We start from the raw sequence: 22,692 nt of genomic DNA on the forward strand, positions 1-22,692 counted from the left end.
CAGAGCTCCTGGAGCCAGTATTTGGGCTGGGCAGAATATGCCCAAAATTCACTGCGGCAACCCTCCACCGGACTCACGCCATTCCAGTGCGTCCTGGGCTTCCAACCACCGCTCTTTCCCTGGGATGGCGAACCATCTGATGTCCCCGCAGTGGATCACTGGTTCCGGGAGAGCGAGAGAGTCTGGGACGAGGCTCATCAACATCTGCAGAGGGCAGTCCGTCGAAGCAAGGTAACCGCCGATAGAAGAAGGTCTGAAGAACCCAGATACACACCCGGACAAAAGGTGTGGCTATCCACCCGGGACATACGCATGCGACTGCCCTCTCGCAAGTTAAGTCCCCGATTTGTTGGTCCCTTCACCATCGTGGAACAGGTTAACCCCGTCACCTACAAACTACAATTACCCTCTCACTACCGTATTCACCCTACATTCCACGTATCACTCCTGAAACCCTATCACGATCCTGTTCTTCCCTCCACAGAGCCTGACCACGAAGAGGAACCCCCTCCTCCACTGCTCCTAGAAGAAGGAGCCGTCTACGCAGTGAAGGAGATCTTGCGTTCCCGACGTCGTGGTGGCCAGTTGGAGTACCTGGTGGACTGGGAAGGGTACGGCCCCGAAGAAAGGACATGGGTTCCCAGAGCTGATATTCTCGATCCTAGTCTCATGGTGGAGTTTCATGAGAGCCACCCTGAGTTCCCAGCGCCTAGAGGCAGAGGGAGACCACCACGGCGTCGGAGGTGTCGGCCCTCAGGAGCGGGCCCTGGGGAGGGGGGTACTGTCACGGATTGGTCAGGCTCTCACGATCCCCACTCACGAAGATCACCATCACCTGACTTCTAATGAGCACACAGCTGCATCACATTCACGAGCACCAGATAAAAGCACAGCACTCCAGTCGCTCATTGTCCGGGCTCGTCTCGACGAAAGCGGACAACTGAGCGACCACTCAGCGTAGTCATCCTCAGCTAAAACAAACGCTTTACTTACCTGTTCTCTTTGTATTCCTCCTAGTCTTCCTGGTCCACCCGAATCGTCCTGTCTTCCAGTCCTTCCAAGTCTGTGTCATCCTCTGTCAGCTGTATCTGGTGTGTGCTGTCCATCCTCGTGTATTCCTGTTACCCAGCCACGGAGGAAAAGACCCCAACATCATTCCTGATCCTCCTGGCTATCCTTCATGTGCTCCTTGTTGTCATTTAATAAACACCCTAACGTTTCCTTACCTCTGTCTCCTGTCCGCTTCATAACACAGATATATGTAGCCAATGATAATAGTTAATAATAGTTTATAATTTACAAATGTAAAGTGTTAATATCTACAATAAAATATATATGTCAAAATGTATAATTCCTAGTAATAATTTCACTAGTAAAAACACATGACAATGTGCCACAGAATTATTAAAAATAATGCACATCTGAGGTGATAATATGGCTGTGAAGAAAGCAGATGAAGAGTCAGTTATTCTGTTTATATTATTATGTTTACCAAATGTGCTAATGACGTCGTTTAGGTGATTTATTTCAAGATATTTGAGTCATTAGTTTCTTACATATTTCATCCCAAGCCTCCATTGCTAATTTCAAAACATCATTTTAGAGCAAGTATCATTCTGAGCCTTTGATAGCAGATTAAAATAGAAAGAAATTAAACATTTGTCTATTACCTGAGGCGTCACGGTGGTGCAGTGGGTAGCATGATTGCCTCACAGCAAGAAGGTCACTGGTTCGAGCCTCGGCTGGGTCAGTTGCCATTTCTGTGTGGAGTTTGCATGTTTTCCACGTGTTTGCGTGGGATTCCTCCGGGTGCTCTGGTTTCCCCCACAAGTCCAAAGACATTGTAGGTGAATTGGGTAGGCTAAATTGTCCGTATTGTTTGTGTGTGAATGGGAGTGTATGGGTGTTTCCCAGTGCTGGGTTGCAGCTGGAAGAGCATCCGCTGTGTAAAACATATGCTAGATAAGTTGGCGGTTCATTTCACTGTGGCGACCCCTGATTAACAAAGCAACTAGCCGAAAAGAAAATGAATGAATGAATTATCTGAGTCTCTGAGCAGCATATAGTTAAGCTGTAAGTTACCTCTTTCGAAAACATTTTCTGTTTCATTGATAAAGTTGCAGGCAGTGCTGACAACAGTGCGTTTGTGTGTTTTACATGGGTGTCTGTTTAAGTCTAGGGATAGCTGCGAAAAAAGAACACACCCTTTCCTTAGATAACACAAAATTTTGTGGAAAGAAAAACAAGGGCCTGCTTAGTCATTTCCTATTATACTAATATATATCTTTGCTTAATCATTGTCTTTGTCTGTATTTGGTTGTTGGATGTAAGAACCTTTTAAAAGTGAAATCATTTGGAGCAGTGTTATAGAACTGTAATATGGTCAACTTCTTTAATCATGTGTTTTTCTAGTAAAAAAGTTGCATAAATTAGAATGTTCATCAAACAATCAGTATCTGAATTCAACAGATCCGTACTATTGACCTATTCTTTCACATAAGACTGGGTGGAAACACTGGAACCTTAAATATATACAGTTGAAGTCAGAATTATTAGCCCCCTTTGATTTTTTTTTCTTTATCAAATATTTCCTAAATGATGTTTAACAGAGCAAGGGAATTTTCACAGTATGTCTGATAATATTTTTTCTTCTGGAGAAAGTCTTATTTGTTTTATTTCGGCTAGAATAAAAGCAGTTTTTAATTTATTTAAAAACATTTAAGGTCAAAATTATTAGCCCGTTTAAGCATAATTTTTTTTGCATATATAGCGGACTGTTGGGAAAACTGGAGCACCCGGAGGACACGGGGAGAACATTCAAACTTTGCACAGAAGTGCCACCTTCAAACCACCAACCATCTGGTTATATTAGGCTTTTTAGCATATTAGGCAACAGTGCTAATCACTGAGCCACCATGTCGCCCACCCATGATTCTATCCAGACAATACCAACAGTCAGAGAGTATTGAGAAACCAGCATCGAAATAGATCTTCAGCCCACACTCCCATCGAGCACCGCAGATGACGTAATCAGGTCTCCCTATGCTTTCAGTATAAATTAATCATATATACAGTTGAAGTCAGAATTATTAGTCCCCTTGAATTATTCCCCCAATTTCTAATCTTAATAGTTTTAATAACTCATTTCTAATAACTGATTTATTTTATCTTTGCCATGATGACAGTAAATAATATTTGACTAGATATTTTTCAAGACAGCTTGAAGTGACATTTAAAGGCTTAACTAGGTTAATTCGGTTAACTTGGCAGGTTAGGGTAATTGGCAAGTTATTGTATAATGATGGTTTGTTCTGTAGACTATCGAAAAAATATAGCTTAAAGGGGCTAATAATTTTGACCTTAAAGTGGTTTTAAAAAAAATAAAAACTTATTCTAGCTGAAGTAAAACAAATAAGACTTTCTCCAGAAGAAAAAATATTATCAGACATACTGTGAAAATTTCCTTGCTCTGTTAAACATTGTTTGAGAAATATATATAAAAAAAAAATCAAAGGGGGGCTAATAATTCTGACTTCAACTCTATAAATATATTCATCAATTAAATGTTACTGTGTCAGTTCTTTACAGGACGGTAGTTCCCATTTCCCTCATCAAAGCCAAATATACAGTTCTGTACTTTTTATTGTCAGGTTTTTTATATTTACTTTGGTTTAAATCAAAGTTTGTAACTGTATGATTTTTCTATAGCTGATTGCCAGACAGAATCTGCCAGACAGAATCTACAGTCATTTTTTGCTATGTCCGCAGAGAATTTTATAAAAAAACAGCAGATTTTTGCAGTATGATTTTAGGTGTATCATAGCTAAAAACTTAACAAATAAAATAAAAATAAAACCTTTTTAACTTTTATTTAATGTTTACAATGCAAATCCATCTAGATCCACTTATTTGGTAAACAAAGCAAGTCTCTCATATAATATATCTACTAAAAGACAGAATATATTACTTTACAAACTGCATTGTAAATAAAAAATTTGAACATTTTAATATTACTATTATTATATCACAACAATATTAGTTAAGTTAATTTAAAACTGAGTAAATGAAGAGTTCAGATGCAAAACCCTCTAAATCCATCAGACCTCTTTTCTTATAAATTAGTATTTTCTATCAGTAATGATAAGGTTATTAGCTGGTAAATAAAATAACCTTTTTTCAAAAATGTCACTTTAGACAGTTCTTTGGTTTTTAACAAGGTAGATTTTCTTTTGCGTCAAAACAAACTAAATCCACTTGTGCTTTTTTTGCAAAAACCTCTAAATGCACCAATTGGGACAATACATCAAATGAAAAATAACTAAAGATGCTATTAGTTTTATACAGTTGTATAGTTTTATACATTATAATCATCTTTTATAAAATAGCTTACATTAGCAAATAAAACACAAGGTAGGCCTACTGGTCAGAAAAGAATGTCTCTCAGACACTTTTAGAAGCTGTCATTTGTTCGTTCTCACCAAACTCACGGTCTTGGTCTCTTTTTTGTCCCTTGTTTATCTTCATAGCATCCATGTGGGGGATTAAAAAAATGGCATCCTCACCTCGTCTTTCGTGAAATGGAGTTGCCATTTAATGTATAGTAAATTGGACTCATTCAAAGTAGCGTCGCTTGTACATTGTGTTTGCTTTTTCTTATAATGCACAGTTTTGAGGTAAGGGACGTTTTCATTTGCCATTCAGTGTCAGTCGGACAGGTTTATGCAGTTCATTGAACTCCATATTTTAAAATCTATTTCTGAATCTGAATAAAACAGTCTCGTATTAAAAAGCCGGCGTATTAGCGCGCTGACATTGAAAACATATGATTGGAAATGCGCCTTCTGATTGGTTCTCTGGATATAGCGGCTTTTCCTGTCAAAGGCAAATGGTTTTTAGAGGCTTTTGCCAACAAACTGTTGTTTCTGAATGCACTTATGCTGGGATTTGGATGATATGAAGCAAAAATATTTGTTAAACATGTAATACGTTCCTAAAGCATTCGCTCAATGTCATTAGCTCAATTTTGGCGGAAATGGCATTTAGTGGCTTTTGCATCTGAACTCTTCAAACATAAATCTACACACATTTACACAAGTAAATATAAAGACTCAATGATGGGCTAAAATCTGCAGAAATCTGCCGATTTCTGTTTGTGCAAATTCTGTGTGGGCCTACTTACAACTTTAACAAAGACTTGATTAAACTTCCTATTAATTAATCGAAAATATACATAACTGGTGCCGTCACAGCAGGGGGCAGACCATCACAGTTAAAAAAATAAATAAATGTTGACTCAACTTAAAATATGAAGGCAACTTGTTGCATTGCTTTTTGGGTTAAAGGTTGAGTCTGTGCAGCAAGTTGCCTTCAAATTTTATATTTCAGAGTCTACTTTTTTTTTGTACTCGCTCTTTAATATCTTGTTGAATTGATAATAGTGCTGGAACGTGTCATTATAATCATGTAAATCGGGTTATAAAGTTATTGGAGTGTATTCCATAAAGCATTTGATGACTGACGATTTGGTTTGTAAAATTCTAAATTTGTAAATAAAGAATCCAATGAAGGCATCACAATTTTGGAATGTAGGATCATGTGCTCATTGGTCATGGACTCATCCCATTAGTCCCATCAATAGCACATAATGATGATTTCACAAATGTAATTCTCAAGATTAGGTCATAATTATTTTGTAAAGCCTGATGAAGTAATGAATCAAGGAGCCCCTGTGTGATTTCGGCACCACAAAACCCCAAAAGCTTTTCTGAGCTGTATCAAGATCTAATGGATGCTCAGTGTCCTCGAGGCTCTTCTCTTAACATTGATGATCTAATCACTTAATCCCCATTGTGTTCCCAGTGGGCCTCAGTCCTGGTAATGAAAATGTTTGTGTGTGTGTTTCTACTTAACCTACTTTCAACCTATTCCTTGTTTCTCCTGTCATTTCCGCATGTTATTCCATGTTCCTCTTTGCTTCATTCTCCTCCTTTCTCAAGGGATGAAATCGTGTTTCCTTTTCTTTTTATACATGTTATACAGTTTGTATTTATGTAAATGTGGATATATCAAACATAATTGAATCCCATTTGTCATTCCACCCTTTTTTACCTTGTTTTTAATGCAGAAGTAAGCTGTTTACTGTAAATGTGTGACACTTCTGATTCTAAAGAGAAATATCTAGAAAAAGAACAGTGCAGTAAACAGTAAAACAGTTTGTTCTACAAACCAGAGTTAATCATTAAGTGCAATATTATGTTAAGAAAAACAGTTTGCGAAACAGGCAGTAAAACAGCTAAACTAAATGACACAGGAAGCCAGAAACATTACATTTATGAATGCCAGAGTCCGCTCCTACACTCTCAGAAAAAAATGGTACAATGTTGTACCAAAGAGGGTACAAACCCTTGTCACTAGGGCAGTACCTTTTTATGGAACAAAATTGTACCTTAAGACAAAAAAAATCTAATTTGTACCATTGCAGTTTGTACCTTTAAGGACATAATTTGTAACCAAATTTGAAACCAACATGTACCTTTGGTTTTTAAAACCCTCAGATACAATATTGTACCTTCATCTAAGGTACAAATGTGATCCATGAAGGTACTACTACAGTGACAAGACACTTTGTACCTTAACAGTGTCAAATGTGTTCCTTCAAGAACTATTTAAAGGTATTTTGCTATATCTAAAATGTGTCAATTTATTTTCAGTAAATATAAAACATTAAATACATTTTTAAACAATGTTTTTTTTTAATGTTTCTTTTTGTGTAAATGCACCTTTGCCATTTACAATAAAGAATTTAACATACTTTAACATAAATCAAAAGATCTATTTTTTGCTAAACATTTCACAAAAATGTTACAGAAATACATCCTCCCATGTACAATAAAAAACATTTTTTTCTCCAATTTTCACACAGTACCTTTGTAATCACTTAAGTTCATTTATTTTACTTACTTTTAAAATAGAATTATGCAAAAGTGTCATAACGAGATATGCACAATGTTTGATTAGTTTTACAATACTACAATGTTTGCATGAACACATTGCACATACGCGAGTTTTGCCAGCTCACCTGCCAAATGCCAAAAGGTGCGAATATCAATAATGAAAATGTATTTATCAGAAAATGCTTACCAAATGTTTATTAAAATGCCTTAAATAGGTTTATAATAGGTTTACAATACCTATAGTTTTGTTTTACCAGTTGTTTTGTATTATAGAACTTAATAATTTATGTTTATGAGTTTCTTTAAACATAGGCTTTTAAATGATGATTCATGTTTTAATATGGAAATTATTAATAAAATCACTTTGCCTTTAGTAATATTACTTTCATAGATATTATAATAAAGAATGAGTTGTCCAACACTTATGTACCTTTTTTATGAAAACAATTGTGTACTTTCATTTTCTGAGAGTGTACATAACAATAAGGTGGGTACACAAATGAAAAGATGTGGGGGTCCACAAACGCATTCATACAGATTATAAAATATTTATTGTATGAAGTAAATTTACAACATTAAAGACATAGTTCACTCCAAACTGAAAAATCTGTCATCATTTATTCAACCTTTACTTGTCCAGATCCTTTTTGAGTTTCTTTTTTCTGTTGGACACAAAATAATTTATTTTTAAAAATGCTGGAAACCTGTAATCATTGAGTTTTATAGTATTTATTTTTATTGCTATGGAAGTCAATAGTTTCCAGACAGGTTTATAACATTTTTCAAAATATTGAACATGAAGAATGAAGAAATTCGTAAAAGTCTGCAAACACTTGAGAGGGAGAAAATAGTGAGTAAATGTTTATTTTTGAGTGAACTTTATTTTTTAAGTGTTGAAATCATGTCTTTATTTTAGTTATTTACAATTAACCATTTACATTTTTGAAAGGATTTTTAACATTTTTTGACAAGAAAGAACTGTAATGAGTATTTGTATTAGATAATTCTAGAAAATGAGAAGTAACAAAAATAAATACCTTATATTCCAAAGTATGTCACAACCTCTATTACAAAGCAAAGACTCAACAACATCAACCAAGCAAAATATAATTTGCCTATTTGTATTTTTCACACATCGTTAGTTTCATTACCCAATGCTACTGTTTTCTCTCTTTATATAACCAATAATATTACATATTACAGAAAAGTCAAAGGTTGTTTTAATGTGAGTTTCTGGGGAATGCTTTACAATAAGGTTATATTACATAATGTATTTACTAGCATGAGCAAACATTGAACATTGCATTCAATACAGTATTTATTAATCTATGTTAAGCCCCGGTCAGATCACACAATTTTTATTGTCGGTTACGAAAGTCACTATGTCAGATTATGTGTTTTTTTCTTGATAAAATCGTGACTTGTCATGGGCAAATGTGCCAGACTACACGTTCCTTCATAATCAGTCATGCAATGGCATCTGCGATGAGCGTTATTTCCCAAAGCAGTCACATGTGTTGCTATAACGATATTTCCTATCTCAATTTAAATTTTTTTAATCTTATTTCAATCTCAATAATCACTCATGCTTGCAGACAACTAATAACTACATTATTTAAGGGCATTCGTTACAACATGGATAGGATCAAACTTATGTTTCCTTTTTAATATTAAGATATTTTCTTTGAAATCTCAATATATATTTTCCTGCCAGGGTTGCTTATTAAACCCTCCCTAGCCTGAACTTGTTGTGAGTGAGGCAGAGAAAATGAAAGCACATCAGCACCAAGGAATCAGATGCTCAAGACATAATCTTTAAAATTACGACATAAAAAAAAAATTCCAAATATATGACAGAGGTTTGTGATACAACAATTACAGTGAAGCATTCATCAAATCCTTATTTCCCACAGAGCGAAACAAATCATTTACCCATGTTGAGTAGTGGAGGGGCACAAACAAACATAAAATTCTTTTTTTTTTTTTTTTGGAAATATATTTTTTTAAATTTCGTTTGCTATAATTTTTATCTTAATTTGAATGTATCTTTTGTTAGGCAGTTATCTATAGACAAGAATAATAAATAACATTTGAGGTGAAGCACCTCAAAACAAGTCCGCTTTATACGCCAAAACACAAATTGCCGTGAGATTGTGTTGTTTTTTTTAAATAGAATAATAATCTAACCTAAATAAAATTAAAGTCAAATATTCACAGTTTCGGAGAAGCTTATATTAAATGGTTTTCACTATTAATGAGAAATTTGAATGAGCAGGAAATGCTTTTGCAATGTATTCGCGGCACTGAACATGTTCACTGATTACCTCGGAAGAGCAAACCCTGTTGGAAGGATGAGAGAACTTTAAAATTGCTTAAAACACCAATATTTTTTTATCACCTGACCCGCGTGTTACCGGCAGCACCTGCTGAGATAACTGAGAAATGATGTGCTCGTCGTGAAGGAGAAAAAATCAAGCATGCTAGACTTTCTGCAATGGTGTTGTGAGGCATTGCAGGCATTGTATTGATTATCGTGTTTACGAATCCCCACGACACCCTATGTCAAGGAAATCGCGCCAAAATAGTGACAAATTCATGCGTTCTGACCGGGGCTTTAATGTTAGTGGATGAAAATAAAGTTGTTCATTGTTAGTTTGTTAACTCACAGTGCATTAACTAATGTTAACAAGCATGAATCAATGTATTAGTAAATGCTGAATCATGACTAATAAATGCTGTGCAAATAGTGTTTGTTATTACTTTATGTTAATAAATACATTAACTAATGAAACCTTATTATAAAGTGTGACCTAAAAGGGTAATAAAAAGTCTATACACAAACATCACAGCTGATTCAATCTCTGAGGTTTATGTAAATAATTTTTTTTTTCAACCGTTACAGATTCTTGAGAAAGACAGAGGTGGATTACAGCAGCCATGGCGGCCATAGCAACAGTGCCCAACTACACTCCATCTGTATGGGTACGGTTATGCCATGCCATTCCTCGCCTGAGCTTGACCATGCAGATGCGAGACAGTGTGTTCACTCCAGACAGCTGGGAGTACCAGCAGGTAACCCTCTCTCTCTACTCTCTCCTTGTTTCTCACTTTCAGAAACAATTTTCACACCTGACAGCTGGTGGTGGGCACGCTCATCATTCAGAGCGACACACATTTATTTCTGTCTCGCTCTCTCTATTTTGTTCCCTCCTTCGTGCGCTCCCTCTGAGAGTTTGTCCAAACGATATCACATACGTGCCATATAGCGTGTGAACATCCAGAAACATTGTTTTTTTCATGCTGTCAGGAATATTTACACATCGACTCACAGAACATACTCTGACTCACAGCACTCTAACGCGCTCTCAGAGAGATTAAACTGGAGTGTTAGAGTCAAAACCATTAAAAGCACTTTTCTGTCTGCAGTTTAAATTGAGTTTGCATCTCACATTCTCTAATGTTCAGTGAGTTAAGAACTGTAAACTCAAAAGTTGCAGAGACTAAAAGCATGATGGACTGATTTCAAAATGATAACTTTGTTATGATAGACATACATGTAATTTTATAAGTGTTTCCACATTTTGCTAACATTTTGATACATTTTGAATTATTTCTAACTTTGACGCAAAGTAGAGTTGCATTTAAAATCCTCTGTGAAGTTTTTTTTAAATCTTTTAGCACATGACAAGCATAAATGCCAACACTCAAGTTTTTCCCGGGAGTCTCCTGTATTTCAGACCAATCTCCATCCACCCTCCCATTTTGTTATTTCTCCTGGAAAACTCCCATAATTTCACCCCCCCCCCTTTTGGTACAGTCTGTAACACCCCTGGGTTGTCAATTTTGGTACAGTATTCGATTGCAGCGCCCGCCCAAAACCCGGTGCATAATACAGTTACTAACACCACAGTACAGTTACTTTCCTATCCCAGTTCTCAACACAGTTATTTAGAGACCTCACCCCGGAACACCCCCTCTCCTCCCTCGGTCTCCCAGATTTTCAGAGACAAATGTTGGCAGGTATGACGGCAAGAATTTAATTATTATTTACTTATTCCATGGTCAGTTGCCAAGGAATAGGCCAGAGATTCCCAAACTAGGGCCCGCGGGCCAAAGTTGGCCCATTCTAAGCTTTGATTTGCCCACCATTCCATTTGAGAAGACAGGAAGAATGATGGTGGTTGGGCCAAATATCTTTAAAAAATATTGGCATTTCGAATGCAATGTAACCTTTTATTTGTTTGTTTTAAAATTTCTTTAGTTTTGTAAGTTCATAATTTAAAAAAAAAAAAAAAGTGAATACTGTCACTCGACAGATATCAGGCAATGCACTAGACATCCGTGAGCAAATCAAGGCAAAGTCTTAGTGTATTCAGCATTGAACTCCATTGTATTAATGTTTATGTTTTTGCTGTAATAAACTCATTAAACTTTTTTTTTAAATATATTGCATTCGTTAATATAGTTTAAAGCAATATTTTCTAGTCATTTTTAAATATTAGGAAATAAATTAGGGGATTACTCATGAAAACTTTAATGTACCTTTGGCCCACAGCCCTCTGTTAAGTTTGGTTTTTGGCCCTTCATAAGAAAAAGTTTGGGCACCCTTGGTATAGACATTGTACCTAATGTAATGTTCTTCACAACACTTTACTGAATTGTCATCAGTCACAGGCAGACAGAAGCTGGGTTTCCATTCTAAAATGTAGCGAATCTTTTTCATTCATTCATTCATTCATTCATTCATTCATTCATTCATTCATTCATTCATTTATGCATTCATGCGTTCATTTTCCTGCTGTATGCAACCTTCCAGCCGTAACCCAGTAACCCACACACACACATACACTACGGCCAATTTTGTTAACCAAATTCACCTATACTGCATGTCTTTGGACTGTGGGGGAAACCGGAGCACCCAGAGGAAACCCATGCCAACACAGAGAGAACATGCAAACTCCACACAGAAATGCCAACTGGCCCAGCTGGGACTCGAACCAGCGACCTTCTTGCTGTGCGGCGACAGTGCTAACCACTGAGCCACCGTTCCACTGAAACTTTTTCAAAAGTCGCAAAAAAAAGAATGCAGTTATATGCATTTACATCAAGTTGTTATAGAGCAGCTCACTGTAGTATTGGTAACCTAGTAACAAACAGTAAACAATGCAAGCATATTGGAGACTCATGGAATATATGGAATTCCACTTCAGTTGCCAAGCTTCATCATTACAAACATGAATTTTTCATCTTAAGGCTAACAATGTGCGCTAGTAAAATAAGTATTGTAATGTTTGATTTCATTGGACTTGAAAATGAAAAAGTCTTTTTAAATTATTTACTCAATTTGTTCAAAAGCACCCGATTATTCAGCATTCAGGATCAAAATACAAATGTGTCTCTTTTTCTTTGACAGAGCAAAAGTAGAAAGAGCCAAGTAATGCTGTTAAAAACTTCTTGTTTATAAAACCACAGCTATTGTTGTTAGCATAGGAAGGGCTTGAGGTACATATGAGAAGTTGTCAGACTCTTTCGTCAAATGTTTGAATAAACACTCAAACACTGGGAAAAATATAAATAATTAAAACTTTACAGACTGAGCCAACTTTCCGTGGCAACACCAGCATAAACTACTGTGCTCTGCACCAGAGGTCTGCTCCTGGGAACCCATCGTCCTGCTAAGTTCATTTTAAACCTGCTTCAGCACGCCTGCGTTCAGGATCATTTGATAAACGCCTGATTAACTGCTTCAGGTGTGTTTAATTAGGGTTGGAGCTGAACTCTGCTGTATAGTTGGTCCCAAAAGCAGAACTAAAGACCTCTGTTCCGCACTATACATCTACTGCACATCCATAAAGAAAACATTACATTTGCATCACACACAGTAATATTAATCAAATTACCAATACAAATATAAATAGTTCTAAGGTATATCCATTACTATATGTATCGATTACTAGCAATTGCAAGCTTTAGACAAACCTTCATCAGTAATATATGTAAATTACATGTTTTTGCTTTCGCTTCTAAATTTCTGTTAAATGTAAGTATGCAGGTTTGAAAAGTCAACTATAAGTATGTTGTACGTAAACTGTAATTCGGGTCTCCATAAAAAGTCCAAACATTGCATATTTTGTTGCTATTAAAACATCTCTAACAACCGGACTGAGCAACATGAGCAACTGAGCAACAAAGTCTTTTTAGATTATCAAATCTATAAATAACAAACATTCTTTGTTTGAAGAACTTTTCACAAAACGTTTTTTGGGGAACTAAAAAAAGTTGAAAACCCTTTTTGGTTTTTCCCCGAGACCTTTATTTTAAAGAGTGTTGGAACTCACAACATAGACCTATCTTTAAGAGAACACTCCACTTTTTTGTATAATCTTTTTAGTCCCTAGAGGTAAAAAAGTTGAGTTTAACATTTTTTAATTCATTCAGCCGATCCCTGGGTCTGGCAGGAGCTCTTTTAGCTTAGCTTAGCATAAATCATTGAATCGGATTAGACCATTAGCATCTTTCTGTAGTTACACTGTAATATCGACAGAAACGTTGAGCAAGATTCTAATGGTCCAATCCGATTCAATTATTTATGCTAAGCTATTCTAAAAGTGTTTCTGCCAGACCCGGGCTGCTTCCGAAACCACATACTTCCATACTGTATAGGAGACTAAAAATGTCTGCGAGCCCAGTAGTATGTCCAAATTCGAAGAATAAGAGAAGTACCCGGATGACCTACTACTTCCGGTTAGATTCTGAAGTGCGCATCCCATGCACGCTGTGCTATCCCATGATGCCCCGTGAGAGAATTAATGAATGAGAGTGAAGCAACGCAACCGACGTGGGGAGGTCACTTGACCATGACAAAATGGCGGCTGTTGTATGTCCGAATTCCATTCATACTGCACACATTCATACTGTATAGAATGTACTTTTCTAACGGCTGAGTTGTACGTTTAAATTCAAATGCAGTACCTACTGAGTAGTCGGCGGTTTTGGATGCAGTTCTGGAGATCTGCTGAATAGACTCAAAATGGTAAAACTCAACTTTAGGTGACTTATAAAATGAGCCTATTTCCAAAACAAGTGGAGTGTTCCTTTAAAAGGTTTATCAGATATTGTTATTAATTTTGCTTTGAAAAAAATGAATGGGATTTTCGCTTCTGAATCATGACTTTAACACTATGTTCTCTTATGCAAATAAATAATTTTTGCTTCAGACACTTGATTGCATGTGCGACACTATTGACGCAGAAATTAAACATCTGCAATGTGGTTACCCTTAGCAAAAAAAAAAAAAAAACAAGGAAAAAAAGCCCAACCGCAAATTGATAAAGGTGGAAGAGACAAATCCAGATTACGCCTGATGTCGGAATGGCTTTAGCGGATAAGACGCAGATGATAAGAGAAAGATGTGTTAGGGAAATAACAGACTGTGAGAGAGACGGTGCAGAGGAGAAATGAGAGAGAAATACTCATGGATAATAGTGGGAACTGGGAAGAGAGATGAGAAGAGAGAGAGATGAAAAAACAAGAGAGAGAGAGAGAGAGAATCAGAGGGAAAAGCAGTAAATGTATTTAAGTAGGTCACAGATTATTAATAGAGATCCAGTGGCGTGGATAAAAAGAAAGAAAGGGGGAGAACAGTGAGGGATGAGTGAGCGGAAGAGTGAAACCACAAGGAGACGAGAAGGAAAGAGAGATATAGAGAAAGAGACAGGGATAGTGAGAGAAATTGAGGAAGATGGATTGGGACCGGATTGCAAATGTATAGTATTTGAAATCTAAATGCACAATGTGTGTTTGAATGTGACGTCAAGCTTTAATTACACCTCCCTGCACTCTCTCTTTGAGTGAAGCCTCAGTGCTGTTTTAGCCAATAAGATTAAAGAGACATCCTCCATTTTATGGCTCACTGCTTTGCATACTGTATATGCATATGCTGGAATAGTAAGCAGATATGATGTATGTGTACTCTGTGCTATTAAATGGGAAAGGAATGGTGTAGGATTTACCTTAAAATAATTCTCATTGTGAAATTGATAGTAAGTTTCAGAAATAATTACTGTGAAATGACAAGCAATTGAATTGAATGTGATCTAATGAAATTATACGTTCCTACAGTTTCTAAGGTTGAGGAATCAGTTTTACTACATTTACCACTATATTTTCATTTTAAAATGCCTCGAATTAATTTAATCAATGATCAATTTTTCATTGTTTCTTAGATGAGCAAATAATATATATATAAAAACAATAATAAAATAAAATAATTAATTTAAATATTTTTTTTTTATTATTTAAATGAAAAAAAATATTATGACCAATAAACACCCTCAAATCAAATATAATTGCTTTTTACTATTTCTGCTCTAATTTATTTTATTTTTTTGCGTTTATTACAGTAAATAAAAATAAATATACTAAATGAATTGAGTAAATCCTAGTAAAAAGCAAAGTAAAAATTGAGCTCCTCAAAAATCCAAAAGTATATGATATATTTTTGGAATATTTGATTTTTTTTTTTTTAATGAATATGGTCAATATTTAAATTACATTCAACTAATATTCAACTCAGTTCCTTTAAATCTCTTTAAAGTACTATTCATTCATTCATTTTTTTTTTCGGCTTAGTCCCTTTATTAATCCGGGGTCACCACAGCATAATGAACCGCCAACTTATCCAGCACATGTTTTACGCCGCGGATGCCCTTTCAGCTGCAACCAAATCCTGGGAAACATCCATACACTTTTGCATTCACGCTCATACACTACAGACAATTTAGCCAACCCAAAGCACCCAGAGGAAACCCATGCGAACGCAGGGAGAACATGCAAACTCCACACAGAAACACCAACTGACCCAGCCGAGGCTCGAACCAGCGACCTTCTTGCTGTGAGGCGACAGCACTACCTACTGCGCCACTGCATCGCCCTTGTAAAGTACTATATTAAGGCAAATATTATACTATATTAAAAATATAGTATTATATTAAAAAACATTAATAAGCAAACTTTCTACATTTGTAAAATAAATAAATTAATTAAAATTGAAAAAAGAAAGTATATTTTAATATGTAATTTCTGATTGAATATAACAAAAACACAAGTATGTTTTAAACATTTTATTTATTCAATCAGTTACTAATTTACTTTTTTGAAGAAAAACATATCCATATCATTTTAGACAGATGTAATATATTTTTACATATTTATTTATTCATATATTGTGTGTTTTTAACACAAACAGTCCCTTAAGTGATATATAGTGGGCTTCTTAAAGTAGCAAAAATGTTATCATTCACAAAACTACTGAATATTTTAGATAGTCCATTACTATAAAAGAAACAAACAAAGCAAAATCAGATAATTGGAATATATAATCTAATAGAACAAGTATAAATTAATTATTATAAAACATTAAAATAAGAATCAAATAAATCACACAGATTTTTTAACAACAAAATGTAATTAAACATATTTTTTAAAAAAGGGTGTCATAGTGGCACAGTGGGTAGCACGATCGCCTCACAGCAAGAAGGCCGCTGGTTCGAGCCTCGGCTGGGTCAGTTGGCATTTCTGGGTGGAGTTTGCATGTTCTCCTCGTGTTTGTGTGGGTTTCCTCTGGGTGCTCCGGTTCCCCCCACAAGTTCAAAGACATGTGGTACAGGTAAATGGGCTATATGCACACAGACTTTTAATTCTCAGCCAGGCAGCCCAAGGGCTTTTCATTACAAAATTGTCACATTTAAGATCTGATTTCTTTAAAAACCAGTGATCTTCACTGCCTGTTAGACAAACGATATGAAGTGGGTCTCAGATCGGACAAGAAGCACTGCATTAAAGTCCATTTCCCCCCGCCATGTCTTTAAAATGTGAGTTTATTTTGCCCCTGTATTTTCAATGGAATATCTGCGCTAGCTTGTTGCTGCTGATGGCGCTAGTGGTTACACGGTTTTTCATCTCGTTTTACACTTAAACATCTAAACGAATGCTTAAGTCTATTTAACTGAATGTGTTGTAATGATATTACAACATTGATGCTGTAAAAACAACCTTGTGGAATTGAAAAAGTCACATTAAGCTTTCACCGGAAGTTTATTGTAGGAATGGGTTTTTAACCACAGCAGTTCGAACTGTAGTTCTGCCGAATGACTAAAAAGTTATCAGTAATGATGGTAAAAAACTGTACATTCTAGTCAAACCATTCTTCTGCAATCTTATATCAGTATTAATAGCTATAAATGTGGGATAGTGTTGATATTATGTGATTGTATTGTATTGCAATATGGAGCAATTAGCTGTTGATGTTAAATCAAAATTAATTCACAAATACTTGAAAATAAAATTATTTAATGACAATAATTCTCTATGGTTACAACTGAATTAGTTACAAAATAACTGTATAAAATGATCAAATATGAAATGATAAAAACATATGATATAAATTGTACCCAGCTTAAATGTAAAATTAATGTTACCAGAGGTAGAAGGAGAGACACAGGGGGAGGGAGAGAGAGACAAAGAGAGCAGGCCCAGAAGTTAGCCTGATTGCAGTAGAGTCAGAAAAGATAGACTCCTGCGGAGGAAAGCAGATTAGGAAAAGACAGGCCAGGAAAAGACAAGAGCCAGAGCAGCGTTTTACCACCTATTTTGTATCTTTCTTGACCATGTGACTAAAGTCCAAATGCTGAGACATTCAAACTGACCAATCAACATGTGACCACATCGTAAAACCCCCAAAGTCCACACACCAGGCCCTGATCTTATCAGTATCTGCCTTTGGAGTCAGTATGGACCTTCTTTAGTCAAAAATACATGTTTTGTCATGTAAACAAATGCATATAATAATTTAGCCTCTTACATTATCTTTGGCTTTAAAACTCTAGCTGTGCATAGAGCCCATTGGGTAAGCTAAATTGTCCGTAGTGGATGAATGTGAATGAATGCAGCTGCAAGGGCATCCGCTGCATAAAACATATGCTGGATATGTTGACGGTTCATTCCGCTGTGGTGACCCTAGATTAATAAAGGGAATAAGCTGAAAAGAAAATGAATGAATGAATATTTAAAAACAAATATATATTTATAAAAAAAAAATGTAATAATAAAATGTTTAAAATAAATTTTAGACATTTAAAATTTACAATTTTGGGCATCTCTTGCATGGAGATGGTCATATTTAACATCTAAAAGATTCTAAATCCCTGTCTTAGACCAATAACAAAACTGATACGCCACACCAGCAAAGTAATTCACAAACAACTCTTGAACTCCTTCTCTCTTTATCTCCACAGACTCTGCTAGTGTTGTCCAGCTTCTCTGCCATCGCTCTTGTACTCTCGCTGCTGGTGATTCTGTGTTTCCTCATCCACTACTGCTGCTGCCATCGGGGCGAATCAGGCAGAGATGCAGAGGAGGAAGAGGAAGATGATGATGCCAGCGGTGGCCATGGTTACAGCGGCAAAAAGGGGCGGGGCATCTGCTGTGTCACATGGGTGTCGGTTGCAGCCGTCACATTGTGTTGGTAAGACCCGCTAATGACAGTCATTTTCATGTGACAGCGGTAACTCTGATGAGAAGATGGTGGATTGCAAAAACAGCCCTTGCAAATTTTAGTGTGGTGCTGTTTAGCTGTTTTATTTTGCATATGATCCATAATATAATATATAACATAAATATTTATAAATATATAGTTAGAGTAAATGTTCATTGAACTGCTTTTTGAAAAGAAAAGTTTCTGAAAAGTGAATTCTGGCTTTTTTTTATTTAACCAATGGAGAGTCTAAATACCTTTTTGGTGCAATTAAAAGTTTTTTTACTACATTGTTTGCAGGGGTGTGGGAAATACATTATATATTTTTTTACAATCTGTAAAAACATATTTTGTTTGATTCTACATTTTTTTCTCCTCTGAGAATCGCATTCAGCATAAATACAACTATGGGAAAAATTAAGTGACCACAGCAGTTTACCTGGTTTTACTGGATTTATTAGATATGGGTTTGAGTAAAATCAAAACAAAATATTTGTTTTGTTCTGTTAAGGGCTGATAATACTTTTTCAGAGTTTCAAATAGAAATTCTGAGATTATTTATTTCCAGAAAATGAAACATTGGTCAAAATAACAGAAAAGTCAGGATTATTGAACTCAATATTTATTTCCTGATTCTTCTGAAGTTAAAATTATTCTGTTGTCTAAAAATAAAACTTATATATTATACTATAATAGTTTAAACATTTTTAGGAGGGGAAAATGGTCTTAAATATATTTATTCATTCATTAATTTTCCATTTATTCATCAGGGGTCGGAATGAACCGCCAACTATTCCAGCATATATTTTACACAGCGGATGCCCTTCCAGCTGCAACCAGTACTGGGAAACATCCATACACACATACATACACTACAGCCACTTTAGTTTATTCAATTCACCTATAGCGCATGCCTTTGGGCTGTGGGGGAAACCAGAGCACCTGGAGGAAACCCACACCAACACGGGGGGAACATGCAAACTCCACATAAAATGCCAACTGACCCAGCTGGGACTCAAACCAGTGACCTTCTTGCTGTGAGGTGACAGTGCTAACCACTGAGCCATAGTGACGCCCATCTTAAATATATCTTGTTTCTTTTTCTTTTTCAAACTTATTGTGGTTTTTGACATGAAAATAATCAAAAAGATAATAAATACCTAAGCTGGCATGACATTTAAGGAAAGGGATGTTTAGGTCCTGGGAATTTAAAAGAAAGTTTTTGATGTTAGTATCTGTATGTTATTCATAAGGACATTCATAAGTTAGTGTGCTCTAAAGCAGCTTGCAGTTTGTCACTTCTCTCTGAATGGATTCCAGATAATTTTTATGTCACCTCAAACTTCACTTTCTCATCAAGTCTTCTGACTAATCTAATGGTCGACATGTCCTGCCACCTTCAAGACGCTTTTTGTTGGCTTTTAATTTGACGCGCTTGATCACAACCACCGTCACTGGGAGAGCTGTGTTAAAAAATAAAACGCTATTGTTTTTTAAAAGAGAGAGAAGCAGCATCTATGACTATATTTTATCTTTTTGTATTTTCATGTTGAAAACCCCAATACTGTATATTAGATACCTTATTTATTTAAAATATATACATTTTTTAAACGTAAAGTATGGCATTATAAAATTGTTCCACGCTTAACCTATGACAACATGTTGTAGTCTAATAATTATAATTAAACAATAATTAAACTTAATAGGAATCATTTTAGAAATCTGCTGAACATCGTTTTCCTTTAGCTTATACAGTTGAAGTCAGAATTATTAGCCCCCCTTTGAGTTTTTCTTTTTTAAATTTTTCCCAAATGATGTTTAACAGAGCAAGGAAATTTTCACAGTACGTCTGATAATATTTATTCTTCCGGAGAAAGTCTTATTTGTTTTATTTCGGCTAGAATAAAAGCAGTTTTTAATTTTTTCAGCACCATTTTAAGGTCAAAATTGTTAGCCCCTTTAAGCTATATATTTTTTGATTGTCTACAGAACAAACCATCGTTATACAATAACTTGCATAGTTACCCTAACCAGCCTGGTTAATCTAATTAACCTAGTTAAGCCTTTAAATGTCACTTTAAGCTGTATAGAAGTGTCTTATAAAAGTATCTAGTCAAATATAATTTACTGTCATCATGACAAAGATAAAATAAATCAGTTGTTAGAGATGAGTTATTAAAACTATTATGTTTAGAAATGAGTTGAAAAAAATCTTCTCTCCGTTAAACAAAAATTGGAGAAAAAAATAAACAGAGGGGGTAATAATTCAGGGGGGCTAATAATTCTGACCTCAACTACTCACACTCAAGCCAGAAATGATTTATACTCCTGGCAAATTCTGACTTACTTTATTCAACCAGCAAGTTTTAATTTTTTTTTTTATTTTACTGGAAATGACACAGTCTTCTCCCAAAAGATAATAAGACGATGTTAATAAGACGATGTACAAAATACATCATTGTGGAAAAAAAAATTCTCAGCTTTTATTTACATATTTATATTTAAACAAAAACTTTAAGTCAGAATTTGCCAGGGGTATTTTCAGGCTTGATTGTATATAAAGGCTATATATATTGCCTTTACACACAATGTTGTGTATAGTTTGATATTTCTGATGGCCAACTACGGGACAAGGACTTTCATGAGGTCATCTTTATCTTGTTTCATCGATCAAGCAGTTTTCACCATTTAGAGAACAGAAAACAATAGCACCTGACATCATCCATTCAATCCCATAGGAAATGCACAAATGAGAGAAAAAGAGAAACAATCCTGACAGTATTTAAGCCATTTAAACCATGTTGTGTTCCACACCTTGAAATGCAGAAAAAAACAAGTAAGGGCTTCTCTTCTCTCATCAGCAACAGCTTCAAACCTGCTGTCCATATAAACGAAATAATATGAGTCTCCTTTTTGCTTTAGATAAAGATGTCATTCCTGTTCTAAATAAAGCTGTTTCATTTGCACATTTGCGAGGGATGATTTCCTTCAATTATATTCTCTCAGTGCACATATATTGGCAGAGCACCATCCCGTTTAATATATTCAGAGCTATGAATATGAAACCTAATGCATTCTCATACCTCATTGAGTTTGAACCATCAGCACGATTCATTAATGTCCTTGATGTCGCACATAAATTGTTTGTGTAAATTAGTATTGTTTCACTGACGTCACAGCCTTCCCGTCCACGCTGACCTCTTTTTCTGGAGAATTTGAAAGCTAAACACTAATTTACAGCGTAGTAGAGGACTACACACGTTTAGGATTTCTATTAATTACTGTTTGAAGCACGTAAACACACACTTCTGCTTGCTTTGGCGTAATCTGGGTCAAACAGTTACAGACAGATTGGGCTGGGTTATATTTGGCAGGTTGGAAAGGATTGGGAAAGCATCTGGCCTAAGCATTAATCTGAATATTTCAATGTGAAATAGATACGTAAATGAGTGGATTTACAGTGCTGCTGATTTGGATTCTAATGCTCTTTTTAAGTCCATTTTTAATGTGTAAAAAGTTTTTTAAAAATTTTGGGGTCAGGGATATCTTTTTTTAAATAAATAATGCTTTAAATCAGTGTTTCGCCAATGTTCTGGGCATGTAATTCTCAGTTTTCCGTGGTCATTAAGAAAATGACTTGAAGTTTCTTTTAAAAACACTATGAAAATAGTTTTTTTTTAAAAAATGGTGCTTTAAATCAGTGGTGCTCCACTGTTCTGAGCATGTGATTCACAATTTTCCATGGTCGTTGGGAAAAATTAGGTAAAGTTTCTATTTAAAACACTATAAAACTGAGAAAAACATCATATTTTTTACTCAAAAATTATTGCCACACACAAGTATAAAGGCCCAATTTAGTTAACACACTACTTAAAGAGATATTTCACCTATAAATTTAAATTACCTCATCATTTACCCTCCCTCGTGTGGTTTTAAACATTTATGAGTTACTTTTTCTTCTGTTGAACACAAAAAGAGATATTTTGAAGAATGCTGGTTGATCAGACTATAGGAAAAAACTATGGAAGTCAATGGGTGCCAGAATTTTTTCTAAATATCCTCCTTGGTCTTCAACAGAAGTAAGATCCTCTAATAGGTTTTAAACAAGTGAAGTGTGAGTAAATGATGATAGAATTTTAATTGAACTATTTCATTTAATATATTAGATTGAGACTTTACTCTTAAATTGAAAGAATAGGGCTGATC

The 22,692-nt window shown here is 35.3% G+C and overlaps 1 protein-coding gene across 3 annotated transcripts in view; it reads left to right on the plus strand.

Moving 5' to 3' along the window:
* The window catches only part of ttyh1 (tweety family member 1), a 70,575-nt gene that overhangs the window by 10,211 nt on the left and 37,672 nt on the right, over positions 1-22,692 (plus strand). For all 3 annotated transcript variants that reach the window (XM_056475887.1, XM_056475888.1, XM_056475889.1), the window contains exons 2-3: positions 9,856-10,025; positions 18,248-18,477. In XM_056475887.1, the coding sequence (XP_056331862.1) occupies positions 9,891-10,025; positions 18,248-18,477 (365 nt within the window). In that variant the 5' untranslated portion in view covers positions 9,856-9,890. The remainder of the gene's footprint in view (positions 1-9,855; positions 10,026-18,247; positions 18,478-22,692) is intronic.

This window comes from Danio aesculapii, chromosome 16, assembly GCF_903798145.1.
Source record: "Danio aesculapii chromosome 16, fDanAes4.1, whole genome shotgun sequence".
NCBI lineage: Eukaryota > Metazoa > Chordata > Actinopteri > Cypriniformes > Danionidae > Danio > Danio aesculapii.